At 38.6% G+C, this 22,201-nt stretch overlaps 1 protein-coding gene across 1 annotated transcript; it reads left to right on the top strand.

The window, feature by feature from the left end:
• The first annotated feature begins 214 nt into the window (after window positions 1-214).
• Window positions 215-10,272, top strand: LOC124162284 (dormancy-associated protein 2-like). The gene is made up of 2 exons (XM_046538762.1): window positions 215-319; window positions 9,872-10,272. The coding sequence occupies exons 1-2, from the start codon at window positions 305-307 to the stop codon at window positions 10,100-10,102; spliced, it is 246 nt and encodes an 81-aa protein (XP_046394718.1). The 5' UTR covers window positions 215-304; the 3' UTR covers window positions 10,103-10,272.
• The last annotated feature ends 11,929 nt before the right edge of the window (window positions 10,273-22,201 follow it).

The following is a 22,201-nucleotide window of genomic DNA, read 5'->3' as shown; positions in this document are numbered from 1 at the left end:
TCTCCACTTTGTTGCTTCAAGTCAGAGGAAGACTAAGGAAGTTTTTGTGCAAAACTAGAATTGCAGAGAAGCGCTTGCTCTTAAGGGTGGAGGGCATAATAAGAGGCGGTCCCAACCGGTTAAATGGATACCAGTTTCCCACTCCTGGCTGGGGGTATTTCTGCAACATGCTCCGATGCCAAGGTCAATAGTCAACGTTTTCCTCCTTTCCCACCCCCACGACTGTTTCACTGGTATATAATCCCGAGTCTTGAACTCTCCGGGATCAGTCTCAATCGCAGTTTACCTCGACTAGGACTGCACAATGTTCGGGTACAAGGTAAGTTTACTTATTTCTACCCCTGCCATTTGAAAAACCAGAGCAACTACTACTCAGTGAGAAAAAGTACTTCAAGTGAATAATATTTTTGAAACGCTAATTTAAAAATTCATCCATCGCTTAAAAAATACTAAAAATTCGCAGAAATCTTTTTTATTTTAAAGATAAAATAATTTAAATGCGTTTTAAGGAGGAGAAATTATGTTCTTGTAAAAAAAAGGCTAAGAAAAGGAGTTATCGCGTTTAACCCGATCATATAATTTTATTGCCAGCGTTAAGGAACATCTATCAACTCAGTCGATTGGCTCTTCTTTATACTTCTCTTCATAAAAGTTTCAAGTTTGGATAGAATCACAATTTTGATATGGAAAATTCTGTTTTTGCGAAGTCTCCAATCGCTAAGCAGAGGTAGCACTAAACTCAAGGCCTTATGCACTCACATAATAAAATCTAGCAGTAATTATACGATTACACTTAAAACTGTGGGAGACTCTGCTAATATACGAGGCATATTCATGGATTAAGGGCCGTTTGGTCACAGGAAAAATTATACTCATATGAAACTCATTTCTTTGCCACTTTTAGTTGGCTAAAAACCTACTTCATTTCTCAATATAATCGCCGTTCACTTCTCAGCATTTTCCGTACCATTGCACCAGATTCTTTAATCCCCTCTGCGTAGAAGCTCGCCACCTGAGAGTTGAACCAATTGGACTAAGTCACAGACTTACACTGCTGTCAAAACCAATGAGAAAATTCAAGATTTTCGTTGGGAAATCTTTGACCGTCCACTGTACATACCTTACCTTGCACCTAGCGACTACTTCCTCTTCTTACCCTTGAAGCAGTGGCTAGACGGACAACAATTCGATACCGAAGACGAACTCAAGAACAGCATTGTCAATTGGTTCAGCTCTCAGGTGGCGAGCTTCAATGCAGAGGGCTTTAGAAGCTGGTGTAGCGGAACTAAAAATGCTTAGAAGAGAACGGCGATCATGTAAAGAAGTGAAGTAGGTTTCTAGCTAACTAAAAGTGCTTATAAAATGTGTTTCATATGAGTATATTTTTTCCGGTAGCCAAACGGCCCTTACTCTATGAATACGTCTCGTATTTTGATGACGTAATAAATGCGATACCTTCAATGCTACTTGAGGTGGATTTCCAATTAAAAGAGCGCCAATACAGGCAATATTTACTTGAGAGACACCCTACCCGTAACTGAGAGAACTGATTTAGACATAAAATAGTAGACCTTTGACTAAAATTTATGTGAAAAGTGGACAAATAATTTCATCAAATATGCACCGACTTAAAATTTCTGCCAAGAAAATGGAGTTTTCTCTTATGAACACATTTTAAAATCTTGAGGTAAGAAATATTGTAAGAGAAATATGCATAGATAATTGGCGGTTCTTGATATAGAGGATAAATGTTCGTTGCATAGATTGGTAAAATGGTATGTAATATTGTAAAATAAATTGGGAATCATTAATAAAAAAACGAGGGTATAACTGTGGCGCGATATTATCTACTATTAAGAAACAATTATCATTTTTATTGCAGTCATAAACTAAGTTAATTGGACACCCAGGGTGAAGTCGACCATATTTTTATAGTAATTATGTTTCTTCAGAGACTCGCTTACTGAAATAATATAGCGCATGAATATTTAAAATAAAACGACATCGTTCGCTTTGCGTTGCCTGTATCAATAGAATTTGAGAGTAATAGAAATATAAGGAGAAAAAATAGTCTATCAAAGTGGATAGCAAAACTAGATGCCAATTAGTCCACAAGCGTTGAGAATGTTATATTGTTCATGAAACGTTTCGAAATCAAAAGTCGTTACCAAATATTTTCTCTTGAATTTTTATTCAAAGAAATGTCAAAATTTGAGCGAGCGAGAAAAAACTTCATATTTTGGTATCATAAATTGAATTATCGTGAATAATTATTAATGCGGGAAACATTGCGTGGAGTTTTGATAAAGAAGAAATTTTTATCATATCAGTAACGCATACGACTGTTCAGAGCAAATAATTTACAAATACATTCCCTTTTATCAGTAACCGTGTGAGAAGAATACAATATACTTATAAATACTAAAGAGGAATATAATCTGGATTACTGAAATATTTGTTGGGATAAACCAACTACATCTTTAACAACATTTTCATTTGGTCAATAAAAGTTAAGAATCTGAATTCTGAAAAGCAGGAGGCTAATTATTGACAGAGCGGAAGTTGCTAATGGTAATTGATAATTTTTATGTATGATATGAATCTCGTATTCGTATCTACATTCTTTATACTTTAAAATGTAATTTCAAAAAATCTGTTTCGAAAAATCTTAAGAGTTGATGGAAAGGATTTTGCAGTTTTTTGTAACGTCTAACTCTCTGTGTTAACGTCTAATTCTGACGTAAGAAGAATAGAATAAATTAAATAGGTATTTGAAGAGGAATAAATCCTGGGTTAGCGAAATATTTTTGAGGATAACCCAGCCGCTATTTTTGGCAATGTTTCTTTTGCTCGATAAAGGTTAAGAAGTAGGATCCTGAAAAGCACAATACTAACTACAGACAGAACTCAAGATGCATTGTTAATAGTAGATCTGAAAACTGTTAACAGTTGATGAAGAGGAATTTTTTCAGTATTTATGTAAAGTCTAACTCTTTGAGGTCGGTTAAGAATAAAATTCACTCGAGTTCGTCCGAATATCGCAGCGTTGGGTCAGTGTAGGGGTTCACTATCCGCTCCATCCTAACGCAGCCTCCGAGATCACCCATGTTCATTCTCCACCCGTTCTACCAGTTCTCGCCGCCCGTCGAGACATCTTTTGCCCCTTCTCCCTGACGATGGCCAGTCGTTACTCCAGCATCTTCCCGCTCCAGTGGATCTTCGGTCAAGACCCTCGGGGGGGAGGAGGGGAACCATCTTCAGGCCACCTCTTAGCGTCTCGGCCGTTTTTATGGTTCGAATTCCTTCGGAGTTTATGGCGGAATTATAGTCTCGAGCTCACGAGCAAGGATAAGCCTCGACAAGGGTCTCATGAGAATATTATCGGGAAGAAACTGGAAATCACACCCGCTTATGAACAATTCGCTGCCGGGCGGTAGCATATAAGATCTAAGACCACGTTTACAAAACTATAATTAAAAATTACCGCAGTCAAACCGATATTAAGACTGTTGACTAATGTTGATATTGAGAATAGGTTATAAAGGATGTAAAAGAGAATAAATCCGTCGCTATAAAAAGGTTAGCGGATAGGAGAGAGAAATGGAGAGCTGCGTCAAACCAATCTTAGGATTGTTGGCTAATGATGATGATGATGAATTAAAAATTGAAGACTTTTCACAATTAAAGATTAAGCTTTACCATCAATATCGGGTGTTAATAAAAAAAGATTTTAAAGGAGGATATCGAATAATCTATTTTACGTCTCTGTTTGAAGTAATTTAATATTCATAGGCGGATTTAGGGGGGGGGAGGCTCGTACCCCCTCCCCAGACGCTTAAAAAATAGATAAGATTTTTAATACGGTTATGATTACGTTCGCTTTGTTTTGTCTACTTCGGAGCCTCAATCATTTCATTGCATATTGATAACCCACATCTTAAAATAAAGAGAATATTTCGTACGGTATTTGTTTTATGCTATATTTAATCCCAATTATGAGAAGACAACATACTGGAGTGTAGCTCTGAACATCTGATTCCAATGATTAGGTATAAATGAAGTCCGTTTATAGGTTATGAGCTGCCCTACCCCCTTAGGCTAAGCCCATGAGTCAAGTGACTTGACGAGACGGAAATCGCAGAGAGCCTGGCGCCAGTTAGGGAAAGAGCTGAAGACAATCTGGAACAAGCCCACTTGCCGCTTAAACCCGCCGAGCTTTAGGAAATAATTTGTTTCGTTTCTAAATAAATTGAAGGCGGATACACCAGTATTTTCATCTCTTGGAGACACGGTTACTGCTCGTTCCAAGCTCAAAAGTTAGATTCTCCTCATCACAATATTTGCTGAAGGAACCTTACGATGAGACATTTGGGATCGGTTAGGTTGGTGCTACGGAAAGATGAACGGATCCTTAGATAGGCAGATTCAGGGGCGTGTATGGGGACACGTTTCCCCCCCGACGCTTAAAATAGCCAAGATTTTGAATACGGTTATCATTAAGTTCGTTTCATTTTGTGGATTACGGAGCCTCAATGATTCAATTTGATATTAATAACTTTTATAAATTTTTATTTAATATTAATAACTTTTCAAAATAAAGAGAATAATTTCAACTGTAATTGTTGTATTTTGCTTTTAATGTCAAATATGAGAAGATCAGTCAGACCCTTGTACCCCCCAGAAAAAATCCTGGATGCCCCTCTGGACCCTTAAAAAAAGACCTAAGGTGCGGGTTTCCCCTGTGTCAGGTCATCCGCGGTCACACACGTTTCGGTGCGCGAATCGGGCATCAAACCATAGATAGACTTATACGATGGATAGGTAACCTGGGATGAGTTACTTCACAATGCTCGCTGAGAAAACATCAGATGCTATTATAAAGACCCGATTGGATTACAATTTACAAAACTAAGGCTTCTCAGCAAATTCTCAGCTCTACCTACAATTAGCGGAAAATATTAGAGAGTTCCAAGCGCAGTGATATTTTCTTAGGGTGGAGTTTTAAAACGCCCAAGTCTCCGAGTACTTCGTCCTTAAAACAGTAATAAACGAGGAAAGGTCTTTCTCCGCTCTTACAGCGAATAATTTGTCTTGCCATTTCCCATCCATATATCTTTGATAGAGGAAACGGCTTTATCAGTGGTTCGTATCCACTAATGACCAAATAATCACCGCGGGTATTTGTGCTTCTGATTCATAGCATAATGCCTATTCTTCTAGAGCCATGGGCTTTTGCTCAACTCGCTTTGTCTCGCTTTAGCGATCGTTAGCGCGAGTTAAGTTTTTGCGAAAGCTGATGGATGAAGAAACCGTGACGCGTGTAAATGCTGGTATTGTCTGCAGGAGGAGCGCAACAAGGAACGAGTATCAGTCTAACGAAGCGGAAATAGATGAAGGTGGAGTTAAATAAATCTCCTCACCCACTTACTTAAGCTATTACGAAATTTGATCAGCCCTCAGGAGGTAACCTAGCGACTGCCGGATTCAAAACAAATACTTTTCCCGAATTTTATCTAGAAAAATATTTTGCCATCATTGCCTTCCAGGATAAAGAGTTGTAATAGGGTACTCATATAGTAGATTATTCATTTATTATATTCGTGAGTTACTGCTTTTTCCAGCTTTATTAGCCAACGGTGACGGTATTTTCATGGGATTAGAATAATTTAGGCTTCAGTTAGAGCATTCATCCGCCGACAACTCAACAATTGCATTCCTATTCATCATTTTAATCTTGATTCTCATGGTGAAACAAAACTCATATCAGATTTCTTTTGCCCAAATGGTAAGAATTTTATGTCATTGATCTACATTTTCCTATGCTTCGCCTATTGCTTACATAAAGTACCGTGTAAAAATACGATTTTCAATTAATTTAGTAAAAATTTCCAATTGCAATTTGCAAAATTATACCACGGAAAAACCATGTTTGCAGCCATCAGAGAAAGAAGTACAGTGAGAAGATAATATCTTGAAATTTCTCTAAAAATCACATATGTATGGAAGCAGTTTCGAACGAAAAAAAGACTGAACTTACGAAATTGTTAAACCTGCTGAAATTGGACTAAAGAAGATTCTATTTTCCTTTCAGCCATTTATAAAATAGCCCAAACCTTCGCAGTTACAGATCGCCGTTTGAAATACTTGAATTTTTATCCCTTGAGGGTGATTAAACTTAGGTAGTGAGTAGGTAAGGGAAGAATGTGGTGTATTTGTACTGATAAATGAAGAGTTTGGGAATGAAGCGAGCTTTGATGGTCTGGCTACGTGGAATGAGTGGATGGGAGACAGCCTATGAAATATGGTGTAGGAGTGTAGCGTCGTGAAAGGGAGAGAGAGCCCGAGAAAGTTTTTCGCGAATGCGATACATCATTATCAATATATTTCAGGTCTGCCCGACAGGAATTAGCGATTCAGATCAGTAGGATAGCTACACTGAGGACGGGAGAGAGACGTTGGGTGACAGGATCTAAGAATGTTGCCCTCGCCTTCAGTCTCGGATCCAGGATTGGGACAAGGGGGGGAGTAGGTGTGGGGCCTAGGGGATAGCCTCCCAGCAGTAATGGGGTTGCGAGCAAAATTACCATTTTATCTACTTTAAATTGGATACCTGAGGAGATATGGCATAGGCGTAGGAAGTATTTAGCAAAGAAAATTATGGATGAAAACATTTTGAACAAAGCCACTTTTCTAAGCCTGGAAGCTGCTTCGAACGAAAAAAAAAGAAAATTGTTCATCCGAAATTATTACTTACTGAAATGGAATTAAATGTAGTTCTATTTTCCTTTCAGCCATTTAGAAAATAGCACAAGCTGTCGTAGTTAGAGGTCACCGTTATATGAACTTGAATTTTTATTCACTGTGATAATTAAATCTACAATGTGATGTGGTCTTAGGGAAACTTTGATTTCGTTTTTTTACTTAAAAAACTGAGTCCAAAATTCTCGTTCACAGTGCAAAAAACACTCTTTTCATTCATGTCAACCTAATATCAACAATATACACACATATACATAAATATACTAGGTACCCACCTTGAGTGCCCTTACACATACACCAGAGATTATGTACTCGAGCTATGTACTCTTTGAGAGCTAGCCTGAATCATAGCGACGGCGCTTTGCGGCGGGGAAGAAGAGAAGCACGTAGGAGCCCGCCATCATTTCCGGGAAAAGAGAGCGTGAGGGGGATTTTCATGGACCGGGCGTTTGAAAAATCCTCCGTCCGTTGTAGCTGGCGGGGAATCCTGTGGACTCGGGGGGCGGAGAGGGGGTGGGAGGTCGGCGGGAGGATTGGTCGGTTGGGGGTGGCTGAGGAGAAATTTTTTTCGATCCAAGGTCAAAGCGGGCAAAGGGGAGGGAGAGAGCTGAGCAAATCTTTCGGACGCTGGCTCCTCTGCAAAATTTTCCATACCTCCTCTGCGAAGGGAGACCGTAAAATTGACCGTCACTAGCGGCCGACTGGGAACGTGAACTCCTCAATACAAGCCGTTGGCAAGCCGTCTTGGAAAATATAACATGATCCTTAATAAAACTTCAGTTTTAAATCTGAATTAAACGATCATATTTTCCGTTCCTGGGTACGATAGCTTCAGTGATAGGCTTCCTGTGACCAAAAGAGTGACCGCTCGACCCATCCCAGGATCCCCTTTTCCATCGCTAATTCCGTCAATTTACGTACGAGTATTTAAAACTGTCATTCAATTGAAAGCCAAGAGTGGCATTACGATCGCTGTTAACGGCCGTGCTTTCTGATTGGCTAAAGTACGGTGCCAGCGATGGTTTCAGCGACGGAAAAAGTGATGAAAAAAGGATGGGTTTTCCCAGTGGCGCAGCTAGGGGGCGGTTCGGGGGATAAACTCCCCCCCCCCCCCCCCCAAGAGCTCAGAGAAACTTTTCAGTTTAATCACTTTTACTTCATTTGATTAATATACTTATAGAAGAGTGTAAGGATTAATAAAATATCCCTCAGAAAGCTATAAAACTCACAATTTTTAACCATTTATCTTTAAAAAAATTATTGGGGAGGGCCCCTGCACCTCCCGCTTATCCTGGCGGGTATAGCACATACCACTGGTCTAGTTGCGCCTAAAATCCCGCCTAGCCCTAATTCCTAGCTGCGCCCCAGGGTTTTCCATCCTTCGAGCCATCGCTGAAAATTATCACTTGAATCGGTCATTTTTTCGCCATCATTGGTGCGATCGCTGGAGCTGTCCCTCGGAAGGGATGGAAAAAAATGATCGCGTGATTAAGTTATGAAAATGTTAATTACAGTACATAAAGTAACTCATTATAGAAAAAAATTCTTTACTTACCTCTCTCATAAAAAAACGTATGTTTGATTCTTCGGCTTAAATACAGATGGGGATAGAGTTGGTGTGGCGGCTTAAGTGTTTGCTTCCCACCCCGTGGGCCTGGGTTCAAATTTCAGCGGTAGCAATCAATTTACAGAGGCCCCGCCTTTGAGTACTTCGTGGAGCTCACTTCCAGGCGCAGCACTCCCTAACTCTTTCTTCCCTAAGGCGAAAATGACCTCAGCTGTCGGTCGCATCCTCAAAATACATACCTACCTCAAAAATCGATTGTTTAGAGCGAGTGAATCGATTAAGCTGAAGTCAGTCACAGTCGGAGTCCATTTGTTTCGTCTTTGAACCATTCCTAGCGCTAGGGTATACTATACTTCTATGCCTGCTACGTGTCCAGCGACGTTCAACTATGACGCTGTTTTAGAGTCCATAAGATGCACCTGTTAGATGGGATGATGGATAGAAGGTGACTCGTGGGTTCCATTCTTGAATTTCCTACTTCCACTTTTTTTAACACAAAACTTTCCTCTCTTCCGCCGAGGACTTCCATGGCATCGTGTCTGCCTAATTTCGCATCGTCATGTTTACCCTCTTCTGGAAGGATGGGAGGTGGTTCGGGATCTCAAGAGCAGCTTCTCGTAGCGTTTCTTTAAAAAATGAGCCGGAACCTCCTAGCAACTCACTTTCAGCCGCGGGTCTGGTATTGTTTTCGTGTATTTGGATTTCTAACTCCTCCCTAACAAACATAATTTTTTTAGTGTTTTTCTCTGGCGATTACCATAGTGCTAAATTTTAACGTCATGCCCTTCAAAAGCATACTGGGCGATTAGCGACTTCTTGTGAAAAAATATTAGGGGAGCACAATGCTGAGGAAGTCTCGGGCCAAGGGTGGAAATGTTATATTTAAAATCATGGACAGAGGAACCGATGAAAGACATACACTGCGGACTGGGATGGTTTAAATATCTTGATTGGCTTCAAAAACCTTTTTTTTTTCCTTACCGTTCAGTTGGTAGGGTCGCGACAGCACAATTTCAAACAAATACTTATGTATTTATAAAATATGTACTTGTATTTATAAAATATGCTATAATGTACGCTATTTATAAAAACTGTTTTTTGTTGTAGACGTCATCCGTTGTGATCAAGGATATACAGAATGTGGATAATTCAAACCAGCATTTTATCCGGCTATTTCATTTGGTCGTAGCATGTTTAAAAAAATTCAATTGCAGCATTCATTTGTTAAAGGTTAAAAGAGTAGTCCAATGACGATCCCAATTTATTTTTTAATCAAGATTCGTAGAGAAATACTAAATCACATTATTTTGACAAGATAACATGTAAACTAGAGCATACTTTTCCTACGTTCAGGCAAGTATCGCCATAAGAACATGCATAAAAATAAGAATTTTCCTTCAGGCGATGGGGTATGATTGGGGAGGCACATATTGATCATAATTTCATGAAAATGGCATGCGATTCGTTTCTCGGACCGACATCCATAATACCTTTATTAGACCGCTTCACTTACCAATTTTTTCCTTACTATTGAATGCCTCGCAGGCGATGACCTTTTTCCTCCTGATGGCCGTCATCTTGGCCGTGGTCTACGCGGACCTCGAGACGGCAGAGCAGCACCATGGCGGCTACCGTCCGGGCGGCGGCGGTCACCACGGAGGAGGTGGAGGATATCGTCCTGGCGGCGGTGGCGGACACCACGGGGGCGGATATCGCCCAGGGCACGGAGGCGGCGGTGGACACCATGGAGGCGGAGGCGGTCACCACTACGGTTGAGAGAGGACCCTTCCGCATCCAGCCACGATGCTCAAGGACGGTTCCTGCACGAAGAGGGAGAGAGACAACATGGATAATGAGAGGCGTACTTCATTAATGTTTGATATCATGAGTTGTCACTTGGAAAACATGCTTAACTGAGTGGGGGAAATAAAAGGAGTGAAAAATTATTTCTTGTTTTTTTTTATTATCATCACCAAAAAGTTGTACTCACATTATGAATAATACTTTTTGGCATCTTTCTGCGCTTTCTTTCGCATAAATGAGGTGTATACCGCCAGTCTCTCAAGTGGATATATCAACTTGATCATTACTGGTTGCAGGTGTAAATGCTTCAACTAAGAGCATCACATAAGCGAGCACTGTTACCGAAAGTACATAAATGAAATATAAATAATAGAGGTGATATCTATAAGTTCACCTCAAGAAACTAACACAACAAATAAAACCACAGCCACCTCAAGGTAAAGAACTAGTCCCTCTGGCTTAAATTAGTTAAATTCACTCCCCAATTTTTAAGTTCTTGGCAGGCGTAGATCCCGGGAGGGAGAGACAACTGTCATCCAATTTATCAAAGTAATCCTAAAATCTCCAACCCTTTGGCAATACCGTATTTCTTCCTCGTCCCCAGAGATTTAGCCCTACATATGACACTAGTCCAAAGCGAAACTCTCATCTGAAACAAGGCTTCGTGTCGGCACATTCAGATACTTTTAATAGGTGGATGTTCAAATAAATGAGATATCATAGGGAGTTTTTAAATAAAAAACGAGGAAGCAAGGAATCATAAAATGCTTCAACTTCACTAAAATGCACGATAATCTGACAGTCAGTTTTCAATAGCCTGTCCCACGAATATCACAATCCTCAACTCATGTATGTATTGTCGCCCGCCGCCCATTTAAATGGGTTTACAGAAGTCGCCACTCGCGTCGCTGACGGACAAATTGATTCTGAGTTTCATGGGGAAATAAGGTATAATTAGGGGTTTCTACCGAAATTTACATTCATGATGATGTAAATTATCAATTTCATAACTCTACAGTGCTATTCCTAGCATTTAATTACATGATCAGTGGCGCCGACTCCATCGGGCGTGAGGGGGCCCGAGCCCCCCCAAAATGTTGTTATTGGGTGGAAGAAAAGATGCCAGGCCTGTCAATTTTACCGGAGAGTCGAGTTATCGAGAGTCGAGTTTCCAGGATTCTAATGTTGATCATATGAGTCTTTTAAAATTCTTTAAAAAAATTTAAAACTCACCATTTATCGAATTTCTTGGGGAAAAACTCCCAGCATGGCCCCTCCAATATTTTTACAAGTCGCCAGCCCTGTACATGATATTGTAAAATATTGGAATAAAAGTGGATCGCATTGCACTCATCACCGCACCGCATGCATTTTTTAAAAAGCCGATTAAAATGCGACCGAAGTGGCAACAGAAATCAGCCTTCTGTGGGATGGAATTGGACCTCATGTACGCGGTCCCCTTGGCCTGTCCCTTCAGCTGGGATTCTCATTCATGAAGATGGTGGTGTCAAAAGACATTATGTCAAGGTTCTTAGTTCACCAGCCTTGACCACATTCAAGATATTAAACACTGAAACCTTTATTCTCATCAAACAGTAGGAAAAGATCAGTTGGATCAGCTAACGGAAACAATTTAGTCTGTTTTTACGAGTATTGAAATCTCCTTAATATATCTTGCAAATGTAAAAAAGCAGCACGTATATATAGAAAGATTATTAAAATTTAACAATAAATATGCCTCATAATTTCATGAATATGGGTGAGAGAAAAGTGTCACATAGATATTCAGGAAATGTGTATCGATGACGGATGAAAGCTTCTCGGGTTTCCAACCGGGTCAGGGTCTGCATTGTGTAGGCCGACGTTTCGTTGGGAGAATTTCCCAACATCCTCAGGGCTGATGATGCCGATGTCGCAGTGATTTGATATATATACCCTCCTCCTTCACCTAGGTGATCTCTGATTGGTCCGGGATTTTTACTCCTTTCTCGTCCTATTTATTGCCTGGTTTCTAGCGCTACTTAGCTGCAGTCCTCGATCTCTATTGATGTTGTTTGGGTGACGAAACGTCGGCCTACACAGTGCAGACCCTGACCCGGTTGGAAACCCGAGAAGCTTTCATCCATACTATTCACCGGGAAAAGCTCAGATTCTTCAGTATCGATGACGTTTGCGATGCAGTTACAAGGCCAATTTTTACCACGAATAGAGAGATTCACTTTGATCCAAAATCACAATTTATTGAAAGAAATTGGTTTATAAAAGGAAAAGATAAGTTGTGACGAAAAAAAGCAACTTAATTCCTCCATTTTTACATACCTTTAAAATAAAAAAACAAAAGTTACTGCCCGCTTTTCATTGGTTAGCGACGTTATTCATGGGCGTACCCAGCGAGGGGCAGCAGGGTGCAGCTGCCCCCCCCCTAGAAGCAAAAGTAAAATTAGTTCAAATCGAAAGCATTTTTTTTACTCAAGATAAGTGATATAAGTATAAAAAGTAATAAAATTAAATATATTTTTTTTCGAGAAAATCATTTTAAAAATTAGTAATGCGCCATTATATTTTTTTTGAAATTTTAGTTTTCTTAACCTTTCTTATGCTACAAGTTGAACGACCGACCAAGGCTTGACCCCCCCCCCCCTAGTTTTGATCCTGGGTACGCCCTTGGCGTTATTATAAGTTCTAGTTCATTGAGTCGTTAAGAGATACCCGATCACTGACGGGCATAATCGTTCATGAGAGTTTGCTTGATATCGAACCAACATGACAACGTGTGAGGCGGATGCGCGAAGTCGAGAGGTAGCGGAGAAAAAGTAAGACGCTCGGCAAAAGTAAGTGACGTCATTAACTTTTCATTAAAAGGATTAAGAGCGTCGAATTTTCGCCGCGAATAGCTTGAGAAGTTGGCAAAATTGAACCAAGGAAAAATACGGGTCTGTTTAATTTTCAAAACATTTCGCAATCGGCAAATACAGTAGATTCCGCTTAATGGGTCCACCGGTTACTTGGGGCAGCCGCTTAATTGGGGCAGATCTTGAAGAACAGAGCCCAATAGAGGAATATCCCAGAGTGTTCTCCGCTTAATTGGGACAGCATGCCGCTTTATTGGGCCATGAGTCGGCGACATAGACTCCATACTAGCGACGAAATTAAAATATTTTTTTTTTAAGAATACTATTTTTGATATATTTTCCTCCTTTGATTTACTCTTATTTTTCACAAATGTTCCTATTCTTGTCCTATTTTGAAAGCTCTTGTTGTTATACTATACGTAAGAGGATAGGACTTCTCTTTAAGAGGACTAAGTAAAAGACATTGATTCAGCGTCGCCGAGGCTGTGAAAAATATTTTTAACTAAATTGTTATAATTCTTAAAAATGATAATAATTTAACTAAACTCGCTGCTATATTAATCAAAGTAATGGTTTAATAAACTTATATTGCATTATAAACGTTCTTTAGTCTTCTTTCTACCATTTCAAAGTGTTTTATGCCCATATACGAGAGAGTTCGCCTAATTGGGGCAGCCGCTTAATTGGGGCAAAGTGCACAAGTCCCGATATGTCCCAATTAACCGGAATCTACTATAACGAAAATGATGAAAGAGCCCATTGATGGCCTTAACCATTTCAAGCATATGTTGATGATGTCAAGAGCTCATATGCTGATTGCTGAACGCATTGCCGCTCCTACGCTTTTTCTCGGCCTTAGACAATGACTGCGGGTGATTTGTTCTTATTTTGAACTCTTTAGATCATTTACTTCCCTCAATAAAAGATTCTCATGTAAACGTGCCAGATCTCTAAATTCGTCATCAACACATGAAAAGTGGTTTGCAGCTTTCGTTTTTAAAAAATTTACTCTTACGAGAGAATAGCTGAACTTGGAAGCTTTTTTGTCGTACCATATCTTTCCCTTCGATCTACTGATTTATTTAATAATGTGTAACTTCTTGTCTGATCGAACGAACCCCGTGATAAAATTTAGGGGTTGAATTACCTCATAGTGTATTTCACTAACATGGTTGTTTTTTAATTCATTAAAGTATTCTACCGAATATAGTAGGTGCATATGGCAGTCTCCCCTCCCTTCATGCACTTCTCTCTTCATTAGGGTGGTTTCTGATTATTTTTTCATTGCCTAAATCGAAAGATTATTACTTCTGGAGTGCGTATTTCACGCTTTTAGATTTTTAAATGACGATATCTATTTTTCGCGATTAAATGAAAAGGGAAAAATTTCAAGCGCGCGAAAACGCGACGCGTAAGTATGAATGCCGGGAAAACTCCGTGTGACGTCATTCTGGTTCCCGCTGCCGCAAGTGAGGTGACCTTGGGGCGAGGCTTTGAGCGCTGTTACGACGCAGGATGCTAGCAGGTGGCCGAGTACCCTGCTAGCCGGTAGCGCTTGGCTTAAATAAGGATTATTAATACCTTATCAAACAAAGAAAACTTTCCGACCTTAGCCAGTATTAATAGTTGATTATTAAGAGATGTTTCCCTGAGCTCTGTGCCTCATGCATGCATTGATAGTCTCAGACGATGTAAAACTCCTATCTACTCGTAGAGAAACTAGGTCCCTGTGATGTCACGTGGAGTGGCATCGCATGGGCGCCAATCTGGCCTTTTTCAAATGCGGTTAAAATTGGCCATTGCCATTTGTCTAAACCGGTATTTCTAAAACCAGATAATTTGTATATTATGAATACACTAATGGTGGGTAAGGAATCGCAATCAATGCCTTTCGTTTTCTTTGATGAAGGGAACTACCCTATTCACAAAAGGCCTACTCCCTTTCATTCCACCTAAAAATCCTATTTTATCCTTTCTCTGGCTCGTTTACCCAAAATTCTACTCTCTATCACTGTTTTCAACATTCCTACCCACTAAGTAAAGGGAAAAAATTAAACAGAGCTCTGGCATTAATGATAATGAGATAACAACAAATGCACAACAGACAAGTTGTACCTATAAGCTTTGTAATGCAGCTGCTGGTGTGAAAAAAAATTCATGGAAAAACTCTAAACCGTAAATTAACTCTCGCAAGCTAAGAAATCGTAATTTGCAATGTTTCACTACAAGAAATAATTCTGGCCTGCTTCAAATGTACGGCATTCCTTGATGCAGTAACTTCTTAACTACATAATATATTTCACCTAATATGCAATTTAAGTAATGTGCAGTTCGAATTCTAGTATATTGTATCATAAAAGATAGGCACTAAAAAAAGTGAGATGCATCAAAAATGGAAATGGTGGATGGTTAAAAAATTACTACAAAAACTTCATGCTTATTTTCCACTGAAGTATCACGATCATTTGTTGGGAAATCGTGAAAAAAATACTTAAAACTACACCAAAAAAACTATAAAAACAAAGATATAACAACCAATGAAAACAAAAAATAAAAATTTCCATAAATAACGCCTGCCATCTTGTATGTACTTACAATTGCCTAAGAAAAGTTTGCAAAAACTTATTGACTTATACTGCAAAATTATCAGGCCTGAATATCTGCTTTTTCAACATATCACAGATGTATGTATTAATATTTTCTCTTGACAAAATTAATAATAACAATAGAAATATATTTGCACAACATTGAAAAGGCTAAGAGTGATTCCACTTCTACTAGAGTTCTTCCATGCTGTACCCATACAATTCGTATCAGAATAAGGAAAAAATACATGACGGAATAGAAAATTAATTCTTATAAGTGGCTAATATGGCCGGTTTCTCCCGATAAAAATACCGACTTAAACATCGCTGATATTCAAGATATTAAACACTGAAACCTTTATTCTCATGAAACAGTTGGAAAATAAAGTGATCAGCTAACGAAAAAAATGAAGTCTGATTTTACGAGCATTGAAATCTCCGTAGTACATCTTGCAAATGTGAAAACGCAGCACATGTATATAAAGATTTATTAAAATTTAACGCATGAAGAATTAAATATCTGAAAATAAGTATGCCCACATATTTTGCGAGTCGCTTCGCAAAAGTAAGAGAGTGTTTATGGGTTACATAACAAGTTAACATGGTTCAATGAACTTAAACGTTGAAAGATACCGAGTATTCGCCCGATGATATGACGAGAAAGTTATTCCAACGCTCATAGTTCCGAGAATTCTATCCTTACATGGAAAAATCGTCGGAGTATTTCCATAAAATTATGTCCACGAATAACCAGATCACAACGAGGAAAACTTGGTGAAAAATCGACCAATGAGGAGGCGAGAAACGGGTTTGGCAGCTTCCGTGAGATGGTGTCAGCGGATGACCTCCTTCGTGAATGACTCGGGGAAACCCCAGGCCTTGTGCGAAACGAGCGTCCGAAATCTCTCCGCACTAGGTCGAAGAACCCCAGCGCAAATATTGGGATCATTCCAAGGTTTTATCTCGGGATCGAATCTTAAGCTGGACTTCAATGCGCACAAAGATATTGGACAAAGGTCGTGAAAATAACGAAGTCCACCCAAAAATCACAGTTAACTCTTTCTAACTCAGAGCTGCTTTTGGGAGAAATAAAATTTCAAGACTTCTCATTTAAAAAAAAGTGGAAATTTTCTACTCAGCCAGAATTATTGTGGCAGCAACATAATTCGGCATCAAACTTTGTAGCACAAAATAACACGTAGTTTAAATCTTTCCTGAATAGAGCTGAAAATGTATACATTTTTTGATGTTACTTCCAAGAAGGGTTCAGGGAAAATGGTATATGTGGTGGCATGATGCTGGATCAAGTAAAGAGGGGATCACTATCGGCACAAAATCTAGAGAATTTGAACCCAGAGACTGATACATTCATTACTATAGAGAGAATTTAATAAGGGAATACATTATGGGAGTGGCTTAAAAATATGGTGGGAACACGTAACTGATGGTTCGAGTAAACTTCATATGCTACATTTAAATAATAATTACTGCGCGTCATATTGCAATATATAAAAAATTCTTGTATCTTTATTGATCTCTCTTTCAAACTTTAGACAAAGACATGACAAACTATTATGATTTTGAGAGAAATTGCAAATCAAGTCCGATCGGTTCAATTTAAAAACTAAAAAGCAAGTCGCTCACTTCTGATATTTTAAACATAAGTATCACGGATGTCAGTATGCATAAATGTTTAACATATTTCATCACGTCAGCAGTGAATAATAATACAAGAATTTCAGTGTTCCATGAAATTCCGTTTTCACTATAACATTTCGAAACGAAATATATTTATTTGATAGAAAAAAATATAATTTTCCTCGGACCCAAATGAGAAATAATTACGAAACGAAATCCCGATACTTTTCGGAGCTTCTCAGGTATTCCAAGGCCTCGCACGACTGCTCATTCCGCATGCCGCACACACTGACCCAGTGATGTGGAGAGTAATTGCTTCTTTTCCGAGCGGGAATACCTCAAAATTTTCCAAATTTGGTGTAATGAAACTTTCTTGTTAATTGTTGTAGGACTTTAAAATTGGCATTTTTAATAACTCATAGGGGCCACTAAATATGTCAGATATTAGAGAGGGTCGGGTTCATAATGTTACTTTAAATGTATTTACTTTTAAGTGGTATATTGTTTTAATACTTTGGGACGCTTATGTTCATATCCTGCCGAATAAAGTAATTTTACCGTGGCAATTCAATGATTGCCAGAGCACTTATAGACTGCCAACTAGGTAATATCTGCATCTCCACGCTACTCCGCAAGCCACCTCAATTAACATGAGATGGGTGGTGTGCGGAACAAAGGCCGTTTACAAAAAAAATAGATGCGCGAACTGAGTCCCACCAAGCATTTATTAAGAGTAACAAGGCAAAAATGCGAACACAACGATATCTAGCCGTGTCCATGTCTATCGAAGAAGGACAACTTTCCTTGCCTGCTAAAGGATATTGATTACTCTCTTGCAATAATGAACTGATCTATGGGGCACGCACTAGAATTGTTGTAAAACTCACAAAAAATACAACCAAACATCTTTTAGTGACAAAAAAGACCTAGAAAACGAAGGTATTCTTTGCCCGTTCTATGTTTAATATGCACGTCAATTTACTTGAATACCATTACAGTGTTCCCATAATCGCAATGCTTATGTTTTCTGCGTGAGAGCGGAATATCCGCAGTTGATTAAGACTTGTGCATCCATGAAATTTTATGTTTCTGAAAAATTTATTCCCTGATTGAACTTCCTAATTATATCAACCGGTGTAGTAATATAGTTCTTATATTTCACTAAGCACGGCGATGAAGGCGAAACATGCCCGATTCCTGTTAGAATTCTTTGTGGAGGGCACAGCGCTCCGTTCGTCGGACGGGACGTTAAGCCGTGGTCCAAAGGCGCCTATCATTAGAAGCAGGCGGGTTTCTCTCTACCTTTCCTTCACTACTCTTCCTTATGGCACAAATGACCTAAGCTATCGGTTGCCTCCTCAAAATACTATGCGAACAAAACATGCAAGAGAGGTAAGGAGCAGTAAACGGATCACCTACTCCTAGAAAGGCTTCCGTGTTATCAATGAATCCTACGCACAGGTCAGATAATTACGAAGCAAAATAACAAGGAAAATTAAATGATAAAAGGAGCACATGAGGTTTTGTAAAAGATGCTTAGAGCACGAAAAAAGAGTTGGAGATGCGAAAGAGGAAATTTACCGATAAAGAAAAATGGAAATTAATTTGAGCGATATAGATATATATGAAAAGATTAACTGCAAAAACCGAGAGTGGAAGCTTTTTTAAAATTACCCTCATCATCAGTGGTCAACAATCCTAGGATTATAATGACGCAGCTCTCCACTCAATTCTCCTATCAGCTAATCTTTTCACACCTACGTATTTCTTCTCCTTCACATCTCTCTTTACTTGTTCCATATTAAAATTACCCTAAGTAAATAAAATAATTTCTCGACAGCTATATTTTTCATTTACACGACCACTTGTTATAATTCTTGATTATTAGAAGTGTCGTAAGTTTACGAGGGAATTAGAAGCAATTTGAATTACGAAGTAAGCACGACAAACTTTAGCCACCCAACATCTGAGCGTACCCAGAATTAAACAGCATACTTATTTTCAGAGAAGTCGAAGAATGGTGTAAGACCTCTTAATACCACTAGACTCCAAGGCCGTTGCTCACCTAATCCTAAAATCCTTCGGTAGAAAGGATATTTACTCCCTTGGAAGTCCTCGAGAAAAGAGGCTTTCTTTCTGACTAAACCCTCTTCAGCACGCACTTAAAAGAGTCGACACTAAGTGCGCCAGAGATTTCTCAACTAGTAAATGTTCAGCTGTGAATCGTTTTTCCGAGTTCTTCCGACTTAGAAATAAAAGGAAAAGTCAACTATTCAGTCGGTTAGAGGACAATATGAATCAGTATATTATAATAGTCTGATCAGTAGATCAGGTAATTGCACGTGTTGCAAATCTTATTTATTCCCAATGTATGAGGGTTTAACTGCAATGCATATCAATTATTTATCGGAAACCATGACGATGTAGTACAAGAAGAAAATAAAACGATAAAAATAAGGAATTTCAGGAGTGCGGAGGAACACAACATCGGCTCTCAAGAATCCAATCCAATGAAACGTTCAACCAACATTACACCTCGAAAAAGTATCAATAACAATGTAAAAACAAGTGGTTTTCAAGCCCATTATCACCACGTTTTTCACCTGATAATTTTCAATGGTAGGATTAAGTGTTGACGAATGTACAAAGGACTGCGAGATTAAGGCAGTGGACGTTGATATATTGGGAAGGTGAAAGTAAAAGATACAATGACCAATAACTTCAGATGGCCGCCACCGAGGCTGGCGAACTCTTTTCGAGGAATATAAAGACGCTAAAATATATTTCCCAGAAAATGGTCAGGAAAAGAAGGCAGAAGCATTTTGGCCCACGGCTTGTTATGAGTGGTAAAAAAAAAGTTCTCAAAAATAACATGAATTCTCCTCCAAGCTTGAGCAGTAAATATCCGGAATCAAGTCATAACTCGCCCATCTAGATAATGGACCATGGGTTTTCGTCCCATTTTCATGGAAAGGAAACTGTTTCTAGGAAAGGTCACGTTCGGCGACGTCACATAATTTGGTAGAAGTTGTCGCGCATATCAAGAGACCGGAGCGCTCTTCTCAGAAATAAATTTCGCCAAAGATTACGTCATATCGACTCGGAATTTCTTGGCTATCGCAAAAATATATCTTTCCGCAAAAAAAAAACTTTTCACAAATATTTTCCAAATGTTATTAAAACTATGGCTTTAATAGCCTTTCTTCTTTGTAAAAATCCCAGTTTCAATCCACATTATTCACATTTTTATGAAGAAATTAAATTTGAAGGTAGAACAAAAATTACCCAATCCAGTTTAAATGGTTAAAAATCACCCTGGTATTTCATTATTAATGGAAAAAATACGCATTATTTTTCTTTAGGAGGGAAATTTAAAATTTTAGATCCTAAAAAATAATATAAACTTATATTAGCAGGACATTATTGATTACAACTGATTTACAAATGAAAATTGCCAACTATACCAAGCTCATAAGGTAATGTTACGCAGACTAGATACATATTATACGACTTTTAACCTTTATGTTATATTGAAGGTATTAAACGTGGAGTCTGTCGATTTTTCTCTCACACTTCAAAATCCCTTTGCATTCCCTATCTTACGCTCAGGGATGCCAGTTGAATTTTTTCCTTTCAAGCTTCTCTTACCAAAGAACCTTCGGAGCAATCAGAAGACTAAATTTCTCTACCTAAAGACAAATTAGGCTTAAATGAAAATCCAATACATTACGTACGCGACGAAGACTACCACTAATAAAGTCTTGAATATAGATAATATTTATGGTTTCTTATTGTTTGATAACAACAATACTTCCGTATGTTAGTTTGCTGATTATTCAAAAAACTCTCCTCCAAAAACTCACCCAAGTTATTTCAATTTATGTAAATAATTTTGTCTAAACCTAATATCATACCAAACCGCATAGGTAGACTATACTCAATTTTAAACTTTATCTCTTTCCATATCTAGAAATTGGAAAAATTCTTTCTCCGCATTTGACCACAGGGGAGTCCTAAAGGGAGGACAGTGCGTCATTTGTTAGCAAACCAAATACCAATCGTTCGTAGAAACGGTTTTCTGCTCTCGAAATCAATTACGCGCTATCATCTCGAGTGTCACGCATTCATCTTCCTCGTCAAACATGGGGCACAGCTCGGCTGCTGGAAAGTTGGGGAAAAAGAATGAGGACGTCATCGGAGTTTACGCTCTCGGTCCACGGCGTCGGATGATGTTTTCCTCGGAGCAATAAAACGATTTTAATTTAAACAGGAAAAGTACACGACGGATCCTCATAAAAAAGAAATCCCGGATGGCTAATCCATTTGGCAGTGAGCTCCATCAGCAACTGGTCCAGTCATTATGCCATTAGTAAACGCAGCAAATACATGACATCTTTTCGATGAGTAATACGCGATTCAATTGACTTGTTCGCTCTTTGTATTGATGACTTGGATAAGCTGATATATAAGTTGACCTGTGACCCGAGAGCGGAATCAACAAATTGCAAGGGTACCATAGAAGCCTCACTGGCTAACTAATTTACAAAACGTAATACTAAAAGGAGCTTGAACGGCACGAAGATTAAGATTACTAGGGGTAGAAAAAAAACCAGCTTAATCGTTTTAAAATACAGATGAAGAGTGTACTAATAAATTTTTGTGTTCTGTGAGCTTTAAAGGAGATATATTACTTTGTATTATTGACGACCATTACGGATATTTCTCCCCAGTATTTGATTGTAACTGCAAAGCCTTGTTGTTCTACACAATAAACGTGACGACTTACAGATTTCAAAGTTATATAACTCGTATTATTCGATTTCTTGCGATGTAAATCATATTTTTACTTCACCGGGACAAATTTAAAAATTAGGTGTTTTTATTATGAAGTGAAATATGAAAATTTACTTCATTCATAAAAACTAATAGATACTTCTCAATTCTAGTCAATTTAATCGATGGTATATTGCATTAATTTGACTTAGAATAATATTGTA

Source organism: Ischnura elegans, chromosome 7 (assembly GCF_921293095.1).
Source record: "Ischnura elegans chromosome 7, ioIscEleg1.1, whole genome shotgun sequence".
In the NCBI taxonomy this organism is placed as follows: Eukaryota; Metazoa; Arthropoda; class Insecta; order Odonata; family Coenagrionidae; genus Ischnura; species Ischnura elegans.
This window is presented reverse-complemented; position numbering and strand designations above follow the sequence as displayed.